The following is an 18705-nucleotide window of genomic DNA, read 5'->3' as shown; positions in this document are numbered from 1 at the left end:
AGGGAGTACATCCACAAATAGCAGCAAGTGCATCTACATCCACAAATGCTGGAAGCCTGAGCATGGCCCAGGAGTGTTTTATTCAGTGGGGGAATAAAATACAAGATTGGGGGAATGGTGGTGCACTATAGACTGAAACTGAGATGGCGCACCAAAAGTGTGCCATATCATCTGTCGAGTCTAAATGCCAAGCCCTGCATATGAACCCTAGCCCTGCATATGAACCCTAGGGAGGCGTGCATTTGGAAAGCGGTGCAGGGTTCACATCGGGTAGAAGGTGACCCCTGGGGCCAGGGTGACCTTCTTGCAGGCGATGGGGAAGATGAGGTTGAGGGGAAGTCGAGGAGGGATCCAGACTTTCATGAGGATCCTCCGGCCCAGCCTTCTCGACAACAACGGGGACACGGTTGGCGTGATCTTAGGCACCAGCACTGGTGCAATGTTGCAGCGTGGCTCGGGCCTAACGCGTGGCCTTATGTGTGGCCTGAGCAGCTGAGCAGGGTTTGGCTGTGGCTGGACAAGAGGATGCGCGGGTGTGTGCAAGGCAGAGTCGGAAGCATGGGGTGGCTTCGAGTGCGCATTGAATTTGGGCTTGGGGTTTTTGGAGGTGTGCCTTGGAAGCTGTCTTGGCTTGGCAGGAAGGGTAGTTGCTTTCTTGGGGTTGATTGTGAGGGCAGAGATTATTGTCTGTGGGGGCAGAGATCGAGGAGTGAGGACGATGATGGTCCTCCTCTTGGGGGGCTGCTTGGAGATGGGCGCCATGGCTAGGGAGGAAGCACAAGCAAGGCCAGGTCCTCTACGAAGAGAGCAAAACAAAACAGGAAAATGAAGTGGAATGAAGGTGGAAGCGCACAGCATGCCTAGTTATAGGAACCCCTGGGACAAAGTGGAATGGAGGAGGGCGCAAGCACTGGGAGTTCCAATTGGAGTTGCAGTAGGAGTTCGAACTGGAGTTCCAGTAGGAGTTGCAGAAGCCGAGAGCAGCAGCAGTCCAGGGCAGCGGTTTGTGGAGCACGTGGAAAGGTTGTGGAGCATACAAGTCAGCGTGGAGAGCAGGGATGGGGAATCCACGGGGGCTTCTTGGTCCTGCTGTGTGCCTTGTTCGTTGGCCCCCGTTCTCGGTGGGAGGCGCGGAAGCGGTGATGAGAATTGCTAGGGCTCGCGGCATGTCTGATTTGGGTGAGAGAGCGAATGGAAGCGGGAAGATGCGTCGTGGGGGAACGGCGTCTGATATGAGGGGTGTGAGCAATTCCGGGTGTTGGGACGCTGTGCATTTGGTTGGCGCTGCGTGGGTGAGTGGACGGATTGGGAGCGTGCGATGCGGGTGCGCATGGCATGGGCAAAACTTATTTTGCAAAAGTACGAGAAGAACTTCAAGAAGGGCATGTCGACAGATTCAACTCTTCATCTTTTAAATGACAGGTTTATTACTGCTACACATGCTTTTAACCTATTTCTTTTCCACAACACAACTGTGAAAAGAAGGTCATTGGGTATGAAGCTAGTTTCGTGGAGAACTGTGCTTTTTGGCATAGTATAATCTTTATTCAATGATACTCGAGGCTGAACTTGGTTTATGTTGGTCTGTGCAGTTCTTTAAGAGATGTACAGATTCCACCAGGACCCAGGCTTCTGATTTTGGATCACTTAAAAAGGTGCGTTTAGCTTGATCTTTCTCATTCCTGGCCAATGCCTACTTTATGTATTGATTTATTGGCTCTATCTTTCAACGTTTACCAGATGCATGAAGGATACATCTCTTGACCATGGTATATTAGAACGTTCATGCTGCCAATATTTCTTGCGGCTCTGTGTTACTCTATGCTTATGTACTCACAAAACTTCTGGCATTATTACAGGTTCGGAGATGTTGCAAGAAGATCTAGCTAATGGTTGCATGTCATTTCTTGCGAAGAGTCGAGACGAGATTGTACCTTACCGTTTTCAAAAATTAGACTTGACTTTGCATCGATTTTTCTCGCATTAGTATTGGACTGAGGATGGGTGAACATGGTCACTTCTCAATCCGCAAAGCCCTTTCACATCATTAATTGGATAGTAATCTGAATATATTGTCATTACTGACGCACTTTTGGTCAGAAGTTAAGGAATGTCTTTGCCACTGTCTAATCGATTGGAATGGATGCCATCTGAGCGTTGCTTACAGCGTTTTTTTCAGGGTTAGCAGTTTCTTGAACGTAATTACACCTAATTTTTCATCCTCTTGCCAGGTTATGCGATGCCTTTTGTGGATGTAGATGCACTTGCTGCTATTTGTGGATGTAACTTGAGCATGGCCCAGGAGTGGAGTGAAGGAACCTTAGGGAGTACATCCACAAATAGCAGCAAGTGCATCTACATCCACAAATGCTGGAAGCCTGAGCATGGCCCAGGAGTGTTTTATTCAGTGGGGGAATAAAATACAAGATTGGGGGAATGGTGGTGCACTATAGACTGAAACTGAGATGGCGCACCAAAAGTGTGCCATATCATCTGTCGAGTCTAAATGCCAAGCCCTGCATATGAACCCTAGCCCTGCATATGAACCCTAGGGAGGCGTGCATTTGGAAAGCGGTGCAGGGTTCACATCGGGTAGAAGGTGACCCCTGGGGCCAGGGTGACCTTCTTGCAGGCGATGGGGAAGATGAGGTTGAGGGGAAGTCGAGGAGGGATCCAGACTTTCATGAGGATCCTCCGGCCCAGCCTTCTCGACAACAACGGGGACACGGTTGGCGTGATCTTAGGCACCAGCACTGGTGCAATGTTGCAGCGTGGCTCGGGCCTAACGCGTGGCCTTATGTGTGGCCTGAGCAGCTGAGCAGGGTTTGGCTGTGGCTGGACAAGAGGATGCGCGGGTGTGTGCAAGGCAGAGTCGGAAGCATGGGGTGGCTTCGAGTGCGCATTGAATTTGGGCTTGGGGTTTTTGGAGGTGTGCCTTGGAAGCTGTCTTGGCTTGGCAGGAAGGGTAGTTGCTTTCTTGGGGTTGATTGTGAGGGCAGAGATTATTGTCTGTGGGGGCAGAGATCGAGGAGTGAGGACGATGATGGTCCTCCTCTTGGGGGGCTGCTTGGAGATGGGCGCCATGGCTAGGGAGGAAGCACAAGCAAGGCCAGGTCCTCTACGAAGAGAGCAAAACAAAACAGGAAAATGAAGTGGAATGAAGGTGGAAGCGCACAGCATGCCTAGTTATAGGAACCCCTGGGACAAAGTGGAATGGAGGAGGGCGCAAGCACTGGGAGTTCCAATTGGAGTTGCAGTAGGAGTTCGAACTGGAGTTCCAGTAGGAGTTGCAGAAGCCGAGAGCAGCAGCAGTCCAGGGCAGCGGTTTGTGGAGCACGTGGAAAGGTTGTGGAGCATACAAGTCAGCGTGGAGAGCAGGGATGGGGAATCCACGGGGGCTTCTTGGTCCTGCTGTGTGCCTTGTTCGTTGGCCCCCGTTCTCGGTGGGAGGCGCGGAAGCGGTGATGAGAATTGCTAGGGCTCGCGGCATGTCTGATTTGGGTGAGAGAGCGAATGGAAGCGGGAAGATGCGTCGTGGGGGAACGGCGTCTGATATGAGGGGTGTGAGCAATTCCGGGTGTTGGGACGCTGTGCATTTGGTTGGCGCTGCGTGGGTGAGTGGACGGATTGGGAGCGTGCGATGCGGGTGCGCATGGCATGGGCAAAACTTATTTTGCAAAAGTACGAGAAGAACTTCAAGAAGGGCATGTCGACAGATTCAACTCTTCATCTTTTAAATGACAGGTTTATTACTGCTACACATGCTTTTAACCTATTTCTTTTCCACAACACAACTGTGAAAAGAAGGTCATTGGGTATGAAGCTAGTTTCGTGGAGAACTGTGCTTTTTGGCATAGTATAATCTTTATTCAATGATACTCGAGGCTGAACTTGGTTTATGTTGGTCTGTGCAGTTCTTTAAGAGATGTACAGATTCCACCAGGACCCAGGCTTCTGATTTTGGATCACTTAAAAAGGTGCGTTTAGCTTGATCTTTCTCATTCCTGGCCAATGCCTACTTTATGTATTGATTTATTGGCTCTATCTTTCAACGTTTACCAGATGCATGAAGGATACATCTCTTGACCATGGTATATTAGAACGTTCATGCTGCCAATATTTCTTGCGGCTCTGTGTTACTCTATGCTTATGTACTCACAAAACTTCTGGCATTATTACAGGTTCGGAGATGTTGCAAGAAGATCTAGCTAATGGTTGCATGTCATTTCTTGCGAAGAGTCGAGACGAGATTGTACCTTACCGTTTTCAAAAATTAGACTTGACTTTGCATCGATTTTTCTCGCATTAGTATTGGACTGAGGATGGGTGAACATGGTCACTTCTCAATCCGCAAAGCCCTTTCACATCATTAATTGGATAGTAATCTGAATATATTGTCATTACTGACGCACTTTTGGTCAGAAGTTAAGGAATGTCTTTGCCACTGTCTAATCGATTGGAATGGATGCCATCTGAGCGTTGCTTACAGCGTTTTTTTCAGGGTTAGCAGTTTCTTGAACGTAATTACACCTAATTTTTCATCCTCTTGCCAGGTTATGCGATGCCTTTTGTGGATGTAGATGCACTTGCTGCTATTTGTGGATGTAACTTGAGCATGGCCCAGGAGTGGAGTGAAGGAACCTTAGGGAGTACATCCACAAATAGCAGCAAGTGCATCTACATCCACAAATGCTGGAAGCCTGAGCATGGCCCAGGAGTGTTTTATTCAGTGGGGGAATAAAATACAAGATTGGGGGAATGGTGGTGCACTATAGACTGAAACTGAGATGGCGCACCAAAAGTGTGCCATATCATCTGTCGAGTCTAAATGCCAAGCCCTGCATATGAACCCTAGCCCTGCATATGAACCCTAGGGAGGCGTGCATTTGGAAAGCGGTGCAGGGTTCACATCGGGTAGAAGGTGACCCCTGGGGCCAGGGTGACCTTCTTGCAGGCGATGGGGAAGATGAGGTTGAGGGGAAGTCGAGGAGGGATCCAGACTTTCATGAGGATCCTCCGGCCCAGCCTTCTCGACAACAACGGGGACACGGTTGGCGTGATCTTAGGCACCAGCACTGGTGCAATGTTGCAGCGTGGCTCGGGCCTAACGCGTGGCCTTATGTGTGGCCTGAGCAGCTGAGCAGGGTTTGGCTGTGGCTGGACAAGAGGATGCGCGGGTGTGTGCAAGGCAGAGTCGGAAGCATGGGGTGGCTTCGAGTGCGCATTGAATTTGGGCTTGGGGTTTTTGGAGGTGTGCCTTGGAAGCTGTCTTGGCTTGGCAGGAAGGGTAGTTGCTTTCTTGGGGTTGATTGTGAGGGCAGAGATTATTGTCTGTGGGGGCAGAGATCGAGGAGTGAGGACGATGATGGTCCTCCTCTTGGGGGGCTGCTTGGAGATGGGCGCCATGGCTAGGGAGGAAGCACAAGCAAGGCCAGGTCCTCTACGAAGAGAGCAAAACAAAACAGGAAAATGAAGTGGAATGAAGGTGGAAGCGCACAGCATGCCTAGTTATAGGAACCCCTGGGACAAAGTGGAATGGAGGAGGGCGCAAGCACTGGGAGTTCCAATTGGAGTTGCAGTAGGAGTTCGAACTGGAGTTCCAGTAGGAGTTGCAGAAGCCGAGAGCAGCAGCAGTCCAGGGCAGCGGTTTGTGGAGCACGTGGAAAGGTTGTGGAGCATACAAGTCAGCGTGGAGAGCAGAGATGGGGAATCCACGGGGGCTTCTTGGTCCTGCTGTGTGCCTTGTTCGTTGGCCCCCGTTCTCGGTGGGAGGCGCGGAAGCGGTGATGAGAATTGCTAGGGCTCGCGGCATGGCTTTGGAAGTACATTAGTTTAAATCATAACCTCACTATTACTATTGTTTTGTAGATTTTTTAGTTTTTTTTCTACAAATATTATAATAGAAATTATATTCTAATCAACCATTTATCATCTCTTACTAACATCACTCATAATTTAGTGCATAGGATCTTAATATTAAGATTACAACCAGAACTTGAATAATATTATAATATTTAATCTCTTTAGATAATATTCATCAAGTATAGATGTTTTGTCCCACTGTGTTAGAATTTAATTAAATAAGATTAAACTTCTAAGTTTATCTGAACAGATAAACATTTCTTCAATACTTGTCTCTTTTGCTAGATCTTACTTGGCAGGAAGGGTAGTTGCTTTCTTGGGGTTGATTGTGAGGGCAGAGATTATTGTCTGTGGGGGCAGAGATCGAGGAGTGAGGACGATGATGGTCCTCCTCTTGGGGGGCTGCTTGGAGATGGACGCCATGGCTAGGGAGGAAGCACAAGCAAGGCCAGGTCCTCTACGAAGAGAGCAAAACAAAACAGGAAAATGAAGTGGAATGAAGGTGGCAGCGCTCAGCATGCCAAGTCATTAGAACTCTTGGGGTTTCGTTGTTCTGCTGTTTAGATCACTATATATTTAAGTAGTTCATCGTTTACATTTAATTTTAGATCGTATTTGCGGAATATGACTTCTTTTTAGTTATCAATTATGTTTTTTCATCTTATTTTTTCTGTGTGGGTCTAGCATTACTTGTACCTAATTGAAATACTGTATAACACTTTTTGTTTTTGTTTTGGTCTTCTCTGTGAACTCTACGCAATTGGGATTTATTCGCTGTTCTCTGTATATAATCTTTATATTTTTCCCATCATACTTTTAATTATAGGTATCTTTGTTTACTTTTGTGGTCTATATTTAGAACGCAAGTCGGGTTATTTGAAGGTTGTATTGCTTGGTTGTATTTCTTTACAATTGTAGCTTTGTACGAAAGCTCTTATCGATAGAACTTTGAGAGTTCTGGTGTAAAGGTGGCCTGCACCAGTGTTCCGGCTATGGACTGTGGATCATTGGAGAAGGAGGGCATCGAGAGCATTGATGGAGAACATTGGGTACCACTTTGCACCCACTTCTAAATTCAGTTGCCTGGCATGGGAACAGAATTTTAAGTTGAGATCCCAGTTGATTGCCACGTCCTTTAAAACAAGAGGTACCCTTTCATTAGGGTCCCTTTATAATGCCTTCAAAAAGCTCAAATTGCCCATAGGAACTGTTTCAAAGATTGTCTATGGAGTTTGTTTTCCAAATTTTCTCCACAAGCATCACTATTTTGTACCTCAATTACACATTTTTATTTTTGGTGATTAAAAAATGAATGATTATAAGATAATTGGTGTATTGTTTTGGAGGCATAACATGAGAATTAACATCGATACAAATCTTTGGAAGAATATTTTACTTTTCAAAATCTTTGTTTGTAATTAATATCAATGATCCTTGTTCACATGTCTTCATTTTATTATAAGTAATGTTCTCATTACTTGTTCTGATTAGCAATTGAAAAGAAAATTGGATAAGTTTTTCTACTCAAAACTTTTAATTGCTTCAGTAATTTCTCTGCTTGAATATCGCTACCAAATCCGGAAATCATAATAACAAAGTAGATTTAAATGGCAGAAACATGTTCCTGTTGTATTAATTGATCACTGTGTATAAGTTGCACATTATAAAATTATTATTCACATGTGTTTTTTAGCCAAAGAATTTCACCAATTTTTTTTATTTGCATAACTACATTTCTGTTATAGTCAAAGCATGTGCATCATACACTTTGTACTGGATATATAATACATCTCATTTCTTTCATTTTCACAACTTTGAAAATTTGACTGGATTCATGATTATTTTTTATTTTTAAAACCTATAAATAATTTTATTTAAAATTTTATTATCTACTGTAAAAATAAAAACATCAGTTAGTATTTGTGTAAATTGGAAAATTATCAACTACTACACTTCAATTGCTGTTTTAAAGAGCATTCATTGTCTATAAAATTTATATTGAATTTTCACTTTTAATCTATATCCACTTTAAAATAACTAATGATCAAAGGTTGTAACATGATTTATTCTTAGTCAATGAATTGAACTAATGATTTAAGGTTGTAACATGATTTGTAGTGGTTTCAAGAAGGAGAATTAATCATTTTCTACCCACAAAAGTGCTTAAAACTTGAATGTCAAAGAGGTTTTGCATATTCTTGTATTATGATCAAATTTTAATTGATACTATCTAAGCATTGTTTTTGAGAAAAGTTTGTGAATTTAGATCTTGATTTACAAAAGCATTACTAGTAATGCAATGATAAAATTTCTAATCCATGGAACTACAAGAAAATTCAAGCATATGCATCCAAAAGATTTGGTTTTGGCAAATATAGTCTTAGAAGTTGTGTTGTTCTTGATCTTTAATTATGTACCTAAACTATTTTTCCTTATGAGAATTTAATTCAATTTGACTATTCTATAATCTTGTATAATATCAAAGCTAAAATAAATTTCATAAAATTTTAGAACTTTACATATGATTAGAATGTGTCGATACATTCTATGATACTACAACTTAGATGAATATTTTTATGCAACATAGCTCATTCAAAAAAATTATACAAATAAGATATCAAAAAAAATTGATGAGACATATTTTAATGTTTAGAAGTGTTAACTTGCTTTGCTTCTTAAATGAGAGAAATTTTGGTCTGTTATTCATGGTAATAAGTTCAAACCAATATTACAATTTCTTTGTTCTAAATGAAAGCAATACATATACATGTATGAAATCATAATGAAAATTATACATGCATATTATTCATATATATGGCATTGCCTTTGTGCAATTCTTTTGATTACTTGTATGACTTCTATATAGTTGCAATTTTAGTAGATCAATGTTGAATCCACTTAATGGCTTGAAAGATGAAGATTTGGAAGTTGTATCATAAATGTGATGATTATTGCAATGTAGTCTCAATATATATATTTGATGGATAGACACACAATATATAACAATGATTTCAATTGCAAATTTTCTTAGCAATCAAATAGTTTTAATATGTAGAATCAATGCTAGAAGCACTATACATGTTTAGGGTAAGGTGTCCATGTTAAAAGTGTGTAGGAATTGGAAATGAGAGATGTTTGTGTAAAGCTTTGTGATATGGATTGGAATTTGGTGATATCAATAGTAGAGAGGAAGAGGGTAGCATGTTAATTATAGAAATTGATTGTAGTGGCATAAATCTAATTGGAATATATACATATAGGTGTCTAAAGCATCAAATTAAATGGTAGCAAATACATACTTAGATTTAAACAACATTTAATTATCAAGTTGAATTATACCTTTAACATTTGAAATATTATTCATTAACAAATTTTACTTTACATATTAATATAACTCAATTATACTAGTGTATATATATATAATGATTCATCATCAAGTTTATAATATGTAAAAATTGAAATTTTTTAAGATTCTTTAAAAGAAATTCTAAATGATTTGATACATCAAAGATAAGTTTTCTTAAGCATAAGCTTGTTTAAACATGATTCTTGAAAAAAATTATAATTCAAACTTAAAATATTTTTCTTTATTTGATTTGTAATTGTTGTAAGGTCTATTTCTTCTAACAAAGAATAAGAATTATTTAACATATTCTTAAGCATTAAACATGGGATATTGTATTTATGAAAAGACATATGTGAAATTATTTATGTAATCATCCTATATAAATATGAGTAATGAAGTTTTGATTAAGAATATTAAATAATAGAATTATGAATAAAATTTAATAAATTATTGACATCACAATATTTAGATTTACCTTGATAGTTATAATATATATATATATATATATATATATATATATATATATATATATTTATATAATTTAAAATTTAAAATATCTCATATTTAATTTAACTTTCTTATATTTGGCATGTATGGACAAAATGGCTTATGCATTGAAAGTATTTAAAATTACATCTTTTTGATTGGAAGTTGTTTGCTTTAAGTTATTGTGTATTTTTGACAAAAAAATATTAAAATAAAATGATGCAATTACGTATTAACCAATGCATAACAAAAGACAATTATGAAAAGCAATTTTTGCTTTGTATGATGCAACTCAAAGTCAAAATCCTTATTTTATTGGCTTCATAACAAGCCAATATTTGGCTATTTTTGCCACTATTGCAATCAATTCTACTAAGGTATTGAAGATTATATTGAAAGCTATAAAATATTTGCTAACTAATTTTTGTCCTTTTTATTGTGTAAATAATGTTCCAATCTTTAAGAGCTTCAATATCATTATCAAAAATCTATAGTTGTAGTATTAATGATTTTTAATAGAATTAAAACTTTCAAAAATTATGATATTACCTTAGATTTTTATGCCTTAAATGAAACAACTATAACAAAAAAAAAAAAAAAAAAAAAAAAATCTAAACTTTGTTGGTTTTACAATGAACTATCATTTAGTTTTTACTCCCACAATTGTGTATTATTTCTATAATAGCATTAAGAACTATCTTGACAAGCATAAAATTTTGGTTAATATTTTTTTTCTTTCAATTAATTATGTAATAATACTCTAATTTTTTAGTATTTGTATCCAATATTAATAATAAAAAAACCATGGTTATAATATTGATCATTGATAGTTGAATTAAAATATTAAAAAATTAAGTCTTTACCTTTGATTTTTTTAAAATTAAGAATAATTAGATAGTTCCAAAAATTACATTAAAAAAAATAAGAAATTTTTCATTGTAATTTGATACACATTTCTAAACTTGGTTTTAACTTAAAAAATATTAATTGCTTCATGTTCTTAAGCCACTTTCTATGCTCTTATAACCACCAATATTTTATCATAGTAAAAAAAAATAATCTATGAATTATACACTAGATTAATATTATAATAAATGTATATTCTAAAAGGTAATTATTATTACAAATTTTAATTTAACAGAGATAATATTACAATAAATGGTATAATATTAAATGATGCCATTTTGCATTATAACTTAAAAGAGATAATTAAAATTTTTTCATGGATATACATAGGTATTCTAATAAATGCCTATATAATTAGATAAAAATAGATAAAAGTATGTTAATTTTATAATATTTTTTAGAATAGCTTCTTAAAAGCTTCATAGACATTGCTTTGATTTTACATGTAATTGTAGTTGATTAATAGGTTAGAAACTTAGTCAACAAGTTAACCACATGTTGGTAGCTTGTAGAACAAGTTAACTATATCGCGCACATATAGAAAACTTGCCTTGTAAGTTAAGATACGTATCTTGCAAAGTCAACATGTTTTGGAGGTCTTATAGGACATCGCCACATAGCTCTTAGTTAAGAGTATATATATGGAGGCAAGAATGAAGCCTTTTTCACTCTTGTCAATGCCTTTGTAGTCTTTAGCTTTATTTCAAGACTTTCTAGTGTTCTTGTTTTTGATAGTAGCCATTCTAATTCAATATTATATCATCTTTGAGTGACTTTTTAATTCTTTTTAATGATACAAGAGTATATTGAGGATTTTTTTTTTTTCAAGTTTCATGTCTTTGATAGTTTGATAAGAGTGCTAACTTATTGTTTCTAACTTGTTTTAGAATTGAGAAGATTATTCTACTTCTATTGTTGTGTTTTGAAGATTGCAGACTACCCACCTTTAAACAAAAAATCTTATTTTCTAACACTGATCTTTTCCTTAAAGAAAGTGAATTATCTCTCTTTGTAGAAATTTTTATTTGATATTAGAAGTTACAGTTTTCTTTCTTCTAATTTAACTTTTTGAATTTGTTTGAATTATCTATGGAAGGAAAGATTATGGATGCTAATCTTAGTAAAAGTGAAAATAGATTTGCAACTATTATAGATCTTCATGAGCTTGTTAATACTCGAAGAATAAAAATCTCACGTATTTCTAATGTGAATGACAGAAGTACTATGCCTATGCCTATACAAGAAGTTTAGAGTCCATGGCAAGAAGTTGTACAGTTGAAAGAAGCAAGTAGATTGATCTTGCAACCAAATCCAAGGAGTTTTGCTTTTATAAGTATGACGGGGATAAGAATTGATATGCTTGAGAAGTAAGACAGAACAAGATCAAAATTTTGAAGGTTTTTGCAATAAGTCAAGCTCTATCTGAGGTTGCATCTCTTTCAATACCTCGATGGATTTACTCAAGTTAGATTCATAAGCACACTTTTATCAAGAAATGCTTTCTTTTAATTTATATCTTTAATAAAAAAGAATTTATAATTCTTTTATTATTTGAAATCATTTTTAGAAGAGTTTATAGCCATATTTAGAGAAAGTAACTCAAAAGAGTAGTAGAGACTAAGTTCCTATCTTTATGGTAAAAATCACAGTTAACGACTATATATGCTGCTAAATTCTAAAATCTTGCTTGCAACATAGACTGAAATGTCAAAGTCCTTATCAATCAATTTTGATATGGGTTGAAAGATAATATCAAAGATTTATTATTAATAATACTAAAAATAGAATTTTTGGAATAATTTATTACTCAAGCTATTGTATGCAAAAAATGATTATTTGAAAGACATCAAGAGTAGAGCTTTGGCTAGAGAGGAACAAATCAAATAATGACAATAGCTGTGAAGTTTTTAGAAACTTATTCATTGACATCAAGAAGGATTATGCTTATATTTTGGAGAAGCTAAATATAATTCTCAATATTGTCTAGAAATAATGCAATCACAAAATGAGAAGCATGGTTGTAAAAGAAGATAATGTATTAGAAAACAAGTTTCTGTAGCTATAATAGAAAGTGTGTAGATGGAATCTTACATAATTCCTAACAAAGGTCTTATTTTCTCTTCAAATTCTTCACTTTGTTTTACAATAGAAGTTTATTTAGGACTAAAAAATCACAAAGTCATAGCTTTTAGATTCAATAGCCTAAACTTGTTTTATAGACAAAGAATTTCTTAAAAAATAAGTCATATCATTAGCCAAGAAAACTAAATCAATACATGTAGAAGATATAGATGATCATTTGTTATCTTTTGGAGATGTTACATATGAGATTATTTCTTTAGATATTACAATTAAAGATCATAATAACATAGTAATATTTAATGTAATAAGATCTCCATCTTATTTGGTTATTTTAGGATTATCTTAGTTAGAAAAGTATAATCTTTAGATAGATTGGATTTCTCGTAATTTTAATTTTTTTGATAGTTTAATCCAAAATCCCATTAGTCAAGTAGAAATATATAAGTTTAGTATATCCAAATCCTTACTGATAGGTACAAGAGATTTTATATATGTTGCAAAAGAAGGGTTATCTTTTGCTTTATATGCCATGCCCATTTTTGATGGCGAGAAGACGTCAAGTAGTATTCCTAACCAATATCAAGATTTCTAAAATATTTTTGAAAAGAAGAATATAAATATTCTTTCAAGCATTGTTCTTATGATTGTTCTATCAATCTTCATAAAGGAGCTAAACCACCATTTGGACCAATCCATAGTCTATCACAAAACAAGTTGGTTATATTCAAGGAGTACATTGATGAAAACTTGGCTAATAATTTCATATGTTATTTTAAATCTCCAACTATGGCTCCTATTTTATTTATGAAGAAAAAAGATGGATCTCTGGGAATGTGTATCAACTATCAATGATTCAATAAGTTCACCATCAAAAATATGTATCTTCTAACTTTGATTTTAGGACTTTTTAATTAACTTAATCAAGCAAAAATCTATACAAAAATAGATCTATAGAGAGCATATAATCTAGTATGTATTAAAGAAGGAGATGAATAAAAAACTACATTTTAAATTATATATGGGCATTTTGAATATAATATCATGTCTTTTAAACTCACAAATGTACGAGCTACTTTTCAACATCTAATGAATGATGTCTTTTGTGAGTTTCTTGATGATTTTTTTGGATTTTTATTTAGATGACATCTTAATTTAATCTAAGAACATAGAAGAGTATAAAATTCATGTCCATTGTATGTTACAAAAATTTAGAAATGCAAGATTATATGCAAAATTAGAAAAGTGTGTATTCCACATTACTCAAGTTGACTTCCTAGGATATATCATTTCCAATGAAGGACTAATAATGGATCCATAAAAGATCCAAACTATCATGGATTAGAAGATTTGAAGAATAATATGGGAGATGCAATGCTTTTTGGGCTTTGCCAATTATTATCAAATCTTCATCATGAATTTTTCTCAAGTTGTAGCTCTACTTATATGTTTGACTTGTAAAGATAAACTTGAATGCAATAAAGAAGTCGAAGCATTGTTTGATGTTTTAAAAGAGGAGTTTATTTTTGCACCAATCTTATATTATATTGACTTCTCCAAGGTATTTTTTTTTTATCAAAATAGATATATCAAACTTTGCCTTAGGTGCAATAATATTACAAATAGAAATAGATGATAAATTCCATTTAGTAGCTTTTTATTTCAAAATTTTTGTAGCAGTCGAGATTAATTATGAAATCCACAACAAAGAGATTCTTGCAATCATGGATTCATTTCAAGAATAGCATGATTATTTAGAAGTCGCCTTGAGTCCAGTCATTATGTATAGAGATCACAAGAATTTCAAGTATTTCATGTCAGTACACGTTTTAAATCATTTAAAGCTTGTTGGAGTATGTCTTTATCAAGATTTGATTTTAAGATCACTTATTGATCCGAAAAATAATAAGGTTTGTTGGACTTCTTTTTTTAGATATTCTTATCTTGTATTAAAAGAAAGAGATGCATTTTTTTATATTAACAAGGAACAATTTTTTTGAAGCTGGAACGTTTTTACCATTGAGCAACAAAATCAATATTGACTATTGATTCAAGGTTTGTTAAACAAATTTAATCAAGTATGTCCTTTAATCCTCTTATCTACACTATTAAGAATAATTCTTTTAAGTCTCATGATACTTACAAGTTTGAGTTCAAAAAAAAATTATTTTATTTTTTGGGACAATTATACATTCTAGAAGGTAGGGTACAATTATGTGTTCTTCAAACTTGTCATGACTTTCCAACAACCGGACATTTTGGATATAACAAGACTTTGGAGCTAATATCAAGAGATTTTTAGTGGCTTCAAATATAGAAGGTAGTCAAAGATCTTGTAAAATCATGTGATATTTGTTTAAAATCTAAAATTTCTTGCTATCAACCTTATGAACTTTTTAAGCCATTACTTATTCCAGAACAACCATGGTCTTCTATTTCTATGGATTTTATCATGGATCATTCAGTCTCATGTTTGTATGATTCTATATTTGTAATAATAGATTATTTTACCAAGATGGCACATTTTGTACCATGTATAAAATCTATCACAAGTAAAAAAAATAACTAAGTTTTTTTTTAATAATATCTATCACTATCATGGATTGCCTAAAGATATTATATCGAATAGGACTTAAATTATATTGAGATTTTAGAGAACCCTATTTAAGATTTTAAAGGTGGATATTAAGCTTTCTATGGCTTTTCATCTTCAAATTGATGGGCAAAGAGAATGGGTGAATCAAATTTTGGAGTAGTACTTGAGATGTACTATCAAATATCATCAAAATGATTGGACAACTCTTTTACGATTGATAGAGTTCGCATACAATAATTTGATACATTTTTCGATTTAACAAACATATTTTTTGCCAACTATAGTTAACATCCATAACTTGATACTTTTAACTTTTTAAAAATTAATAATCTTACGATAGATGATTTGGAAAATCATTTATTAGAGCTACATGCAACAATAAAGCTGTAGTTAAAGGCAACTTAAGAATGATAAAAAATTAATGTAAATGCTTATCACAAGGAGCAACTACAATTCAACATAGGTATTTTGTCACAATATTAAGACTACTCATCTTTGTAACAAGTTAGATAACTATAGATTTAGATCTTTTTCTATTAGTGAATAAGTTAATTCTATTGCTTATCGATTATGTCTATTGGAGTTTATAAAAATCCACCTTATATTTTTCATGTCCTTTCTTGAGCCGTATAAGACAATGAATATCTTGAGAAGAAGACAAATGCCACCTCCTCCTATAGAAGTGGATAATAATCAAGAGTTTGAGCTAAAAGAAGTCTTAGATTCAAGGCAGCACCAAAATAGGTTGGAATATCTTGTTCATTTGCTTGGATATGATATTAGTGAATGTACATAGGAGCGAGCAAAAAATCTTGTAAATGCCACAAAGAAAATTGAAGCTTTTTATCAATGACATCTATCAAAATGAAGATAAAAAATAGAAAATCTTTACTATAAAAGGACCAAGATCAAAAGAAGATAGTACTCTACCTTCTATCCTTCTTTATAATGCTAAAGAGATGGAGAACCAAAAACCAGTAGATTCAACTCAAGAGCTTTTATTTGCAAACTTACCAGACGAGACATTGCGATTTCACAACCTTTAAGATGACAAAATTAAGATAAAGATCTTCAAGAATGATATGTCCTTCCTTAATAATATGGCAAGATACAATGTGTTTGATATCTCAACCTTGGTAGCTTAGAAAATAAGCTAACTATGTGGCACACATGTGAAAAACTTATGGGGTAAGTTTTGATATGTGTCTTGCAAAGTCAACATGTTTTGGAGGTCTTATAGGACATCACCACGTAGCTCCTAATTAAGAGTATATATAGAGGTAAGAGTGAAGCCTTCTTCACTCTTGTCAATGCCTTTATATTCTTTAGTCTTATTTCAAGTCTTTCTAATCTTCTTGTTTTTGGCAATAGCCATTCTTGTTAAATATTAAATCATCTTTGAATGACTTTTTAGTTTCTTTTAATGACTTAAGAGTGTATTGAGGATTTTCTTTCTTTGAGATTCATGTCATTGACAAACTTTGATGGATGAATCTACTAGATTATATAAAAAATAATTTTTAAGTATGCAAACTAGGTTTTTGAATTTAGACTTTAAAATTTATATTTTAAGATTTAGAATTTAAGATTTAAGATTTTAATTGATTCATCTATGGTTTTTTTTGGCATTAAGCACTATCATATTATAATACAATTATTAGGTCAAAGAAAAAAAAATAATATTATTGAAGATCTCATTGTAGCTAATTGTAGCAAATTATTTTAGAAGTATAGATAATAGTGAAAGAAGTAGTAAAACTAATAAGTGCTTATATTGCCTCTTTGCATTATCAGGCTTTTACTTACTTTGCACATCTATAAATGAGGCAAAAAAAAATAGGTAAGAAAAATAATTAATATGAAAATCTTTAAAAAAAGATTTGAAAATAATTTGTAATAAAAATTATCTTAAGAAACTAAGATTTGATAGCTATAGAAGATTGATTGTGTACTAAGATTAAAATCAAACCTTGAGCCACAAAATTGTATACCTATAAGAATTTTATGATTCTTTGGTTGATTTAGGAGTGGATTTTGAGAGAAAATTAGAGCAAGGTTCTTTAGATGTTAGTTTTGAATGATTTGAATTCTTATTGACTTTATAAAGACTTTGCAAAGTTAAAGTTGTTTTGAGGTGACTTTGTTCTTTTGAGAAATATAAAATATTTATACTTTGGATAATTATAGAAGATTGGTATTGGATCTATGAATGAAATTTTTTGATTGTATAATCATGCTTGTATCAAATGTGAGTTGTAAGTTTGAGCCCGATTGAATGATTCATTTGAAAGTTATTAAAATTGAAGTATATTGAAATTTTAGAAATTAGAGTTTGAAGGACTAATAAGGATTTCTAAGATTTTGCAATAATTTGTTAGTTAGATTGAAAGAATTTTTTTTATACTAGTAGCAAACTTGATTTCCTACAACCTTAAAATTTTGAGAGCAATACAAAAAATATAATAAAAAATATTTATGCTAAGACATTGGCATCAAAGTTAAAGAAGAAAGTTGGCTGATACTTGAGTAGAATATAAAGTTTATCCATCATCCTAGTATGTTCAATCCTCCTTAAAATATTTTTACTTTTTTAAAAAATTTTAATTAAAAATTATATAAATTTTGAGTCAAAAATCATCAATTCAATTATTAATTATTGAGATTTTAATCTCTTATAGGATTTATTTAGAATTTTAATAAGATTTAGTTAAAAATAGTCATGATTTATTTAGAATTTATTGAGAAATTTATAAGGATTTGATTTTGATTTAGTGATGGTTTACTTAGATTTTTTTTATTTTTTATTTTTTTAAGATTTATTTTTTATTTTTTATGGTTTTTTATATAAAAAAATTAATATTTCTTTTTATTTTTTTTATAATTTCTTTAAGACTTCATTTGGATTTGATTTAGGTTCAATTAGGATTATTAAGCTTGAATTGGAATTTATTTAAGATGCTATTAGAATTTTTAGAACCTTGTTATTGCAATTTCTAATTTACCTTCCACAACTAAGTATGTGATGTATTCTCAAGCAAGACTTTATGTAATACAATAATATTAGCGGTATTATTTATCAATACAATGGAATAGTATTTGATTCTATTTTATATAGAATACTCAACTTATTTCTATCAATATTTGAATATGGTTTTTTGGAATATCATATCATTTCTTCTTTCATCATGTCATCATTTTTTTTCTTTTGTCTCTACTTGCATTTGTATGGTTTTTGTTTCAAAAATAAATTCTTTCTACCCAATAATCTTTTGCTACTTTCATATTAAGTAATAATCTAATCTTAGTCACCATTTTAAATTAAAATACTAAATTGATTGAGATGTACTTTATATATGTTATATGTTTAGATGTGCTTTTGATGTCATGGTTTCTTTTGTGTGTTAAAATGAAATATGCATGTTTTTTTGGT

General features: G+C 33.9%; 2 protein-coding genes across 2 annotated transcripts; both read left to right on the top strand.

Annotated features, from left to right (window-relative positions):
- Positions 1-1057: 1057 nt before the first annotated feature.
- Positions 1058-4452, top strand: LOC149987610 (uncharacterized). Its single transcript, XM_090256763.1, has 5 exons — positions 1058-1422; positions 1593-1655; positions 1860-3744; positions 3915-3977; positions 4182-4452. The coding sequence occupies exon 3, from the start codon at positions 2542-2544 to the stop codon at positions 3088-3090; it is 549 nt and encodes a 182-aa protein (XP_090112889.1). The 5' UTR covers positions 1058-1422; positions 1593-1655; positions 1860-2541; the 3' UTR covers positions 3091-3744; positions 3915-3977; positions 4182-4452.
- Positions 4453-4863: 411 nt separating this feature from the next.
- Positions 4864-6604, top strand: LOC149987609 (uncharacterized). The gene is made up of 2 exons (XM_090256764.1): positions 4864-5822; positions 6223-6604. The coding sequence occupies exon 1, from the start codon at positions 4864-4866 to the stop codon at positions 5410-5412; it is 549 nt and encodes a 182-aa protein (XP_090112890.1). The 3' UTR covers positions 5413-5822; positions 6223-6604.
- The last annotated feature ends 12101 nt before the right edge of the window (positions 6605-18705 follow it).

The sequence above is a fragment of the Physcomitrium patens genome, chromosome 16, assembly GCF_059467195.1.
Source record: "Physcomitrium patens ecotype Gransden chromosome 16, ASM5946719v1, whole genome shotgun sequence".
NCBI lineage: Eukaryota > Viridiplantae > Streptophyta > Bryopsida > Funariales > Funariaceae > Physcomitrium > Physcomitrium patens.
This window is presented reverse-complemented; position numbering and strand designations above follow the sequence as displayed.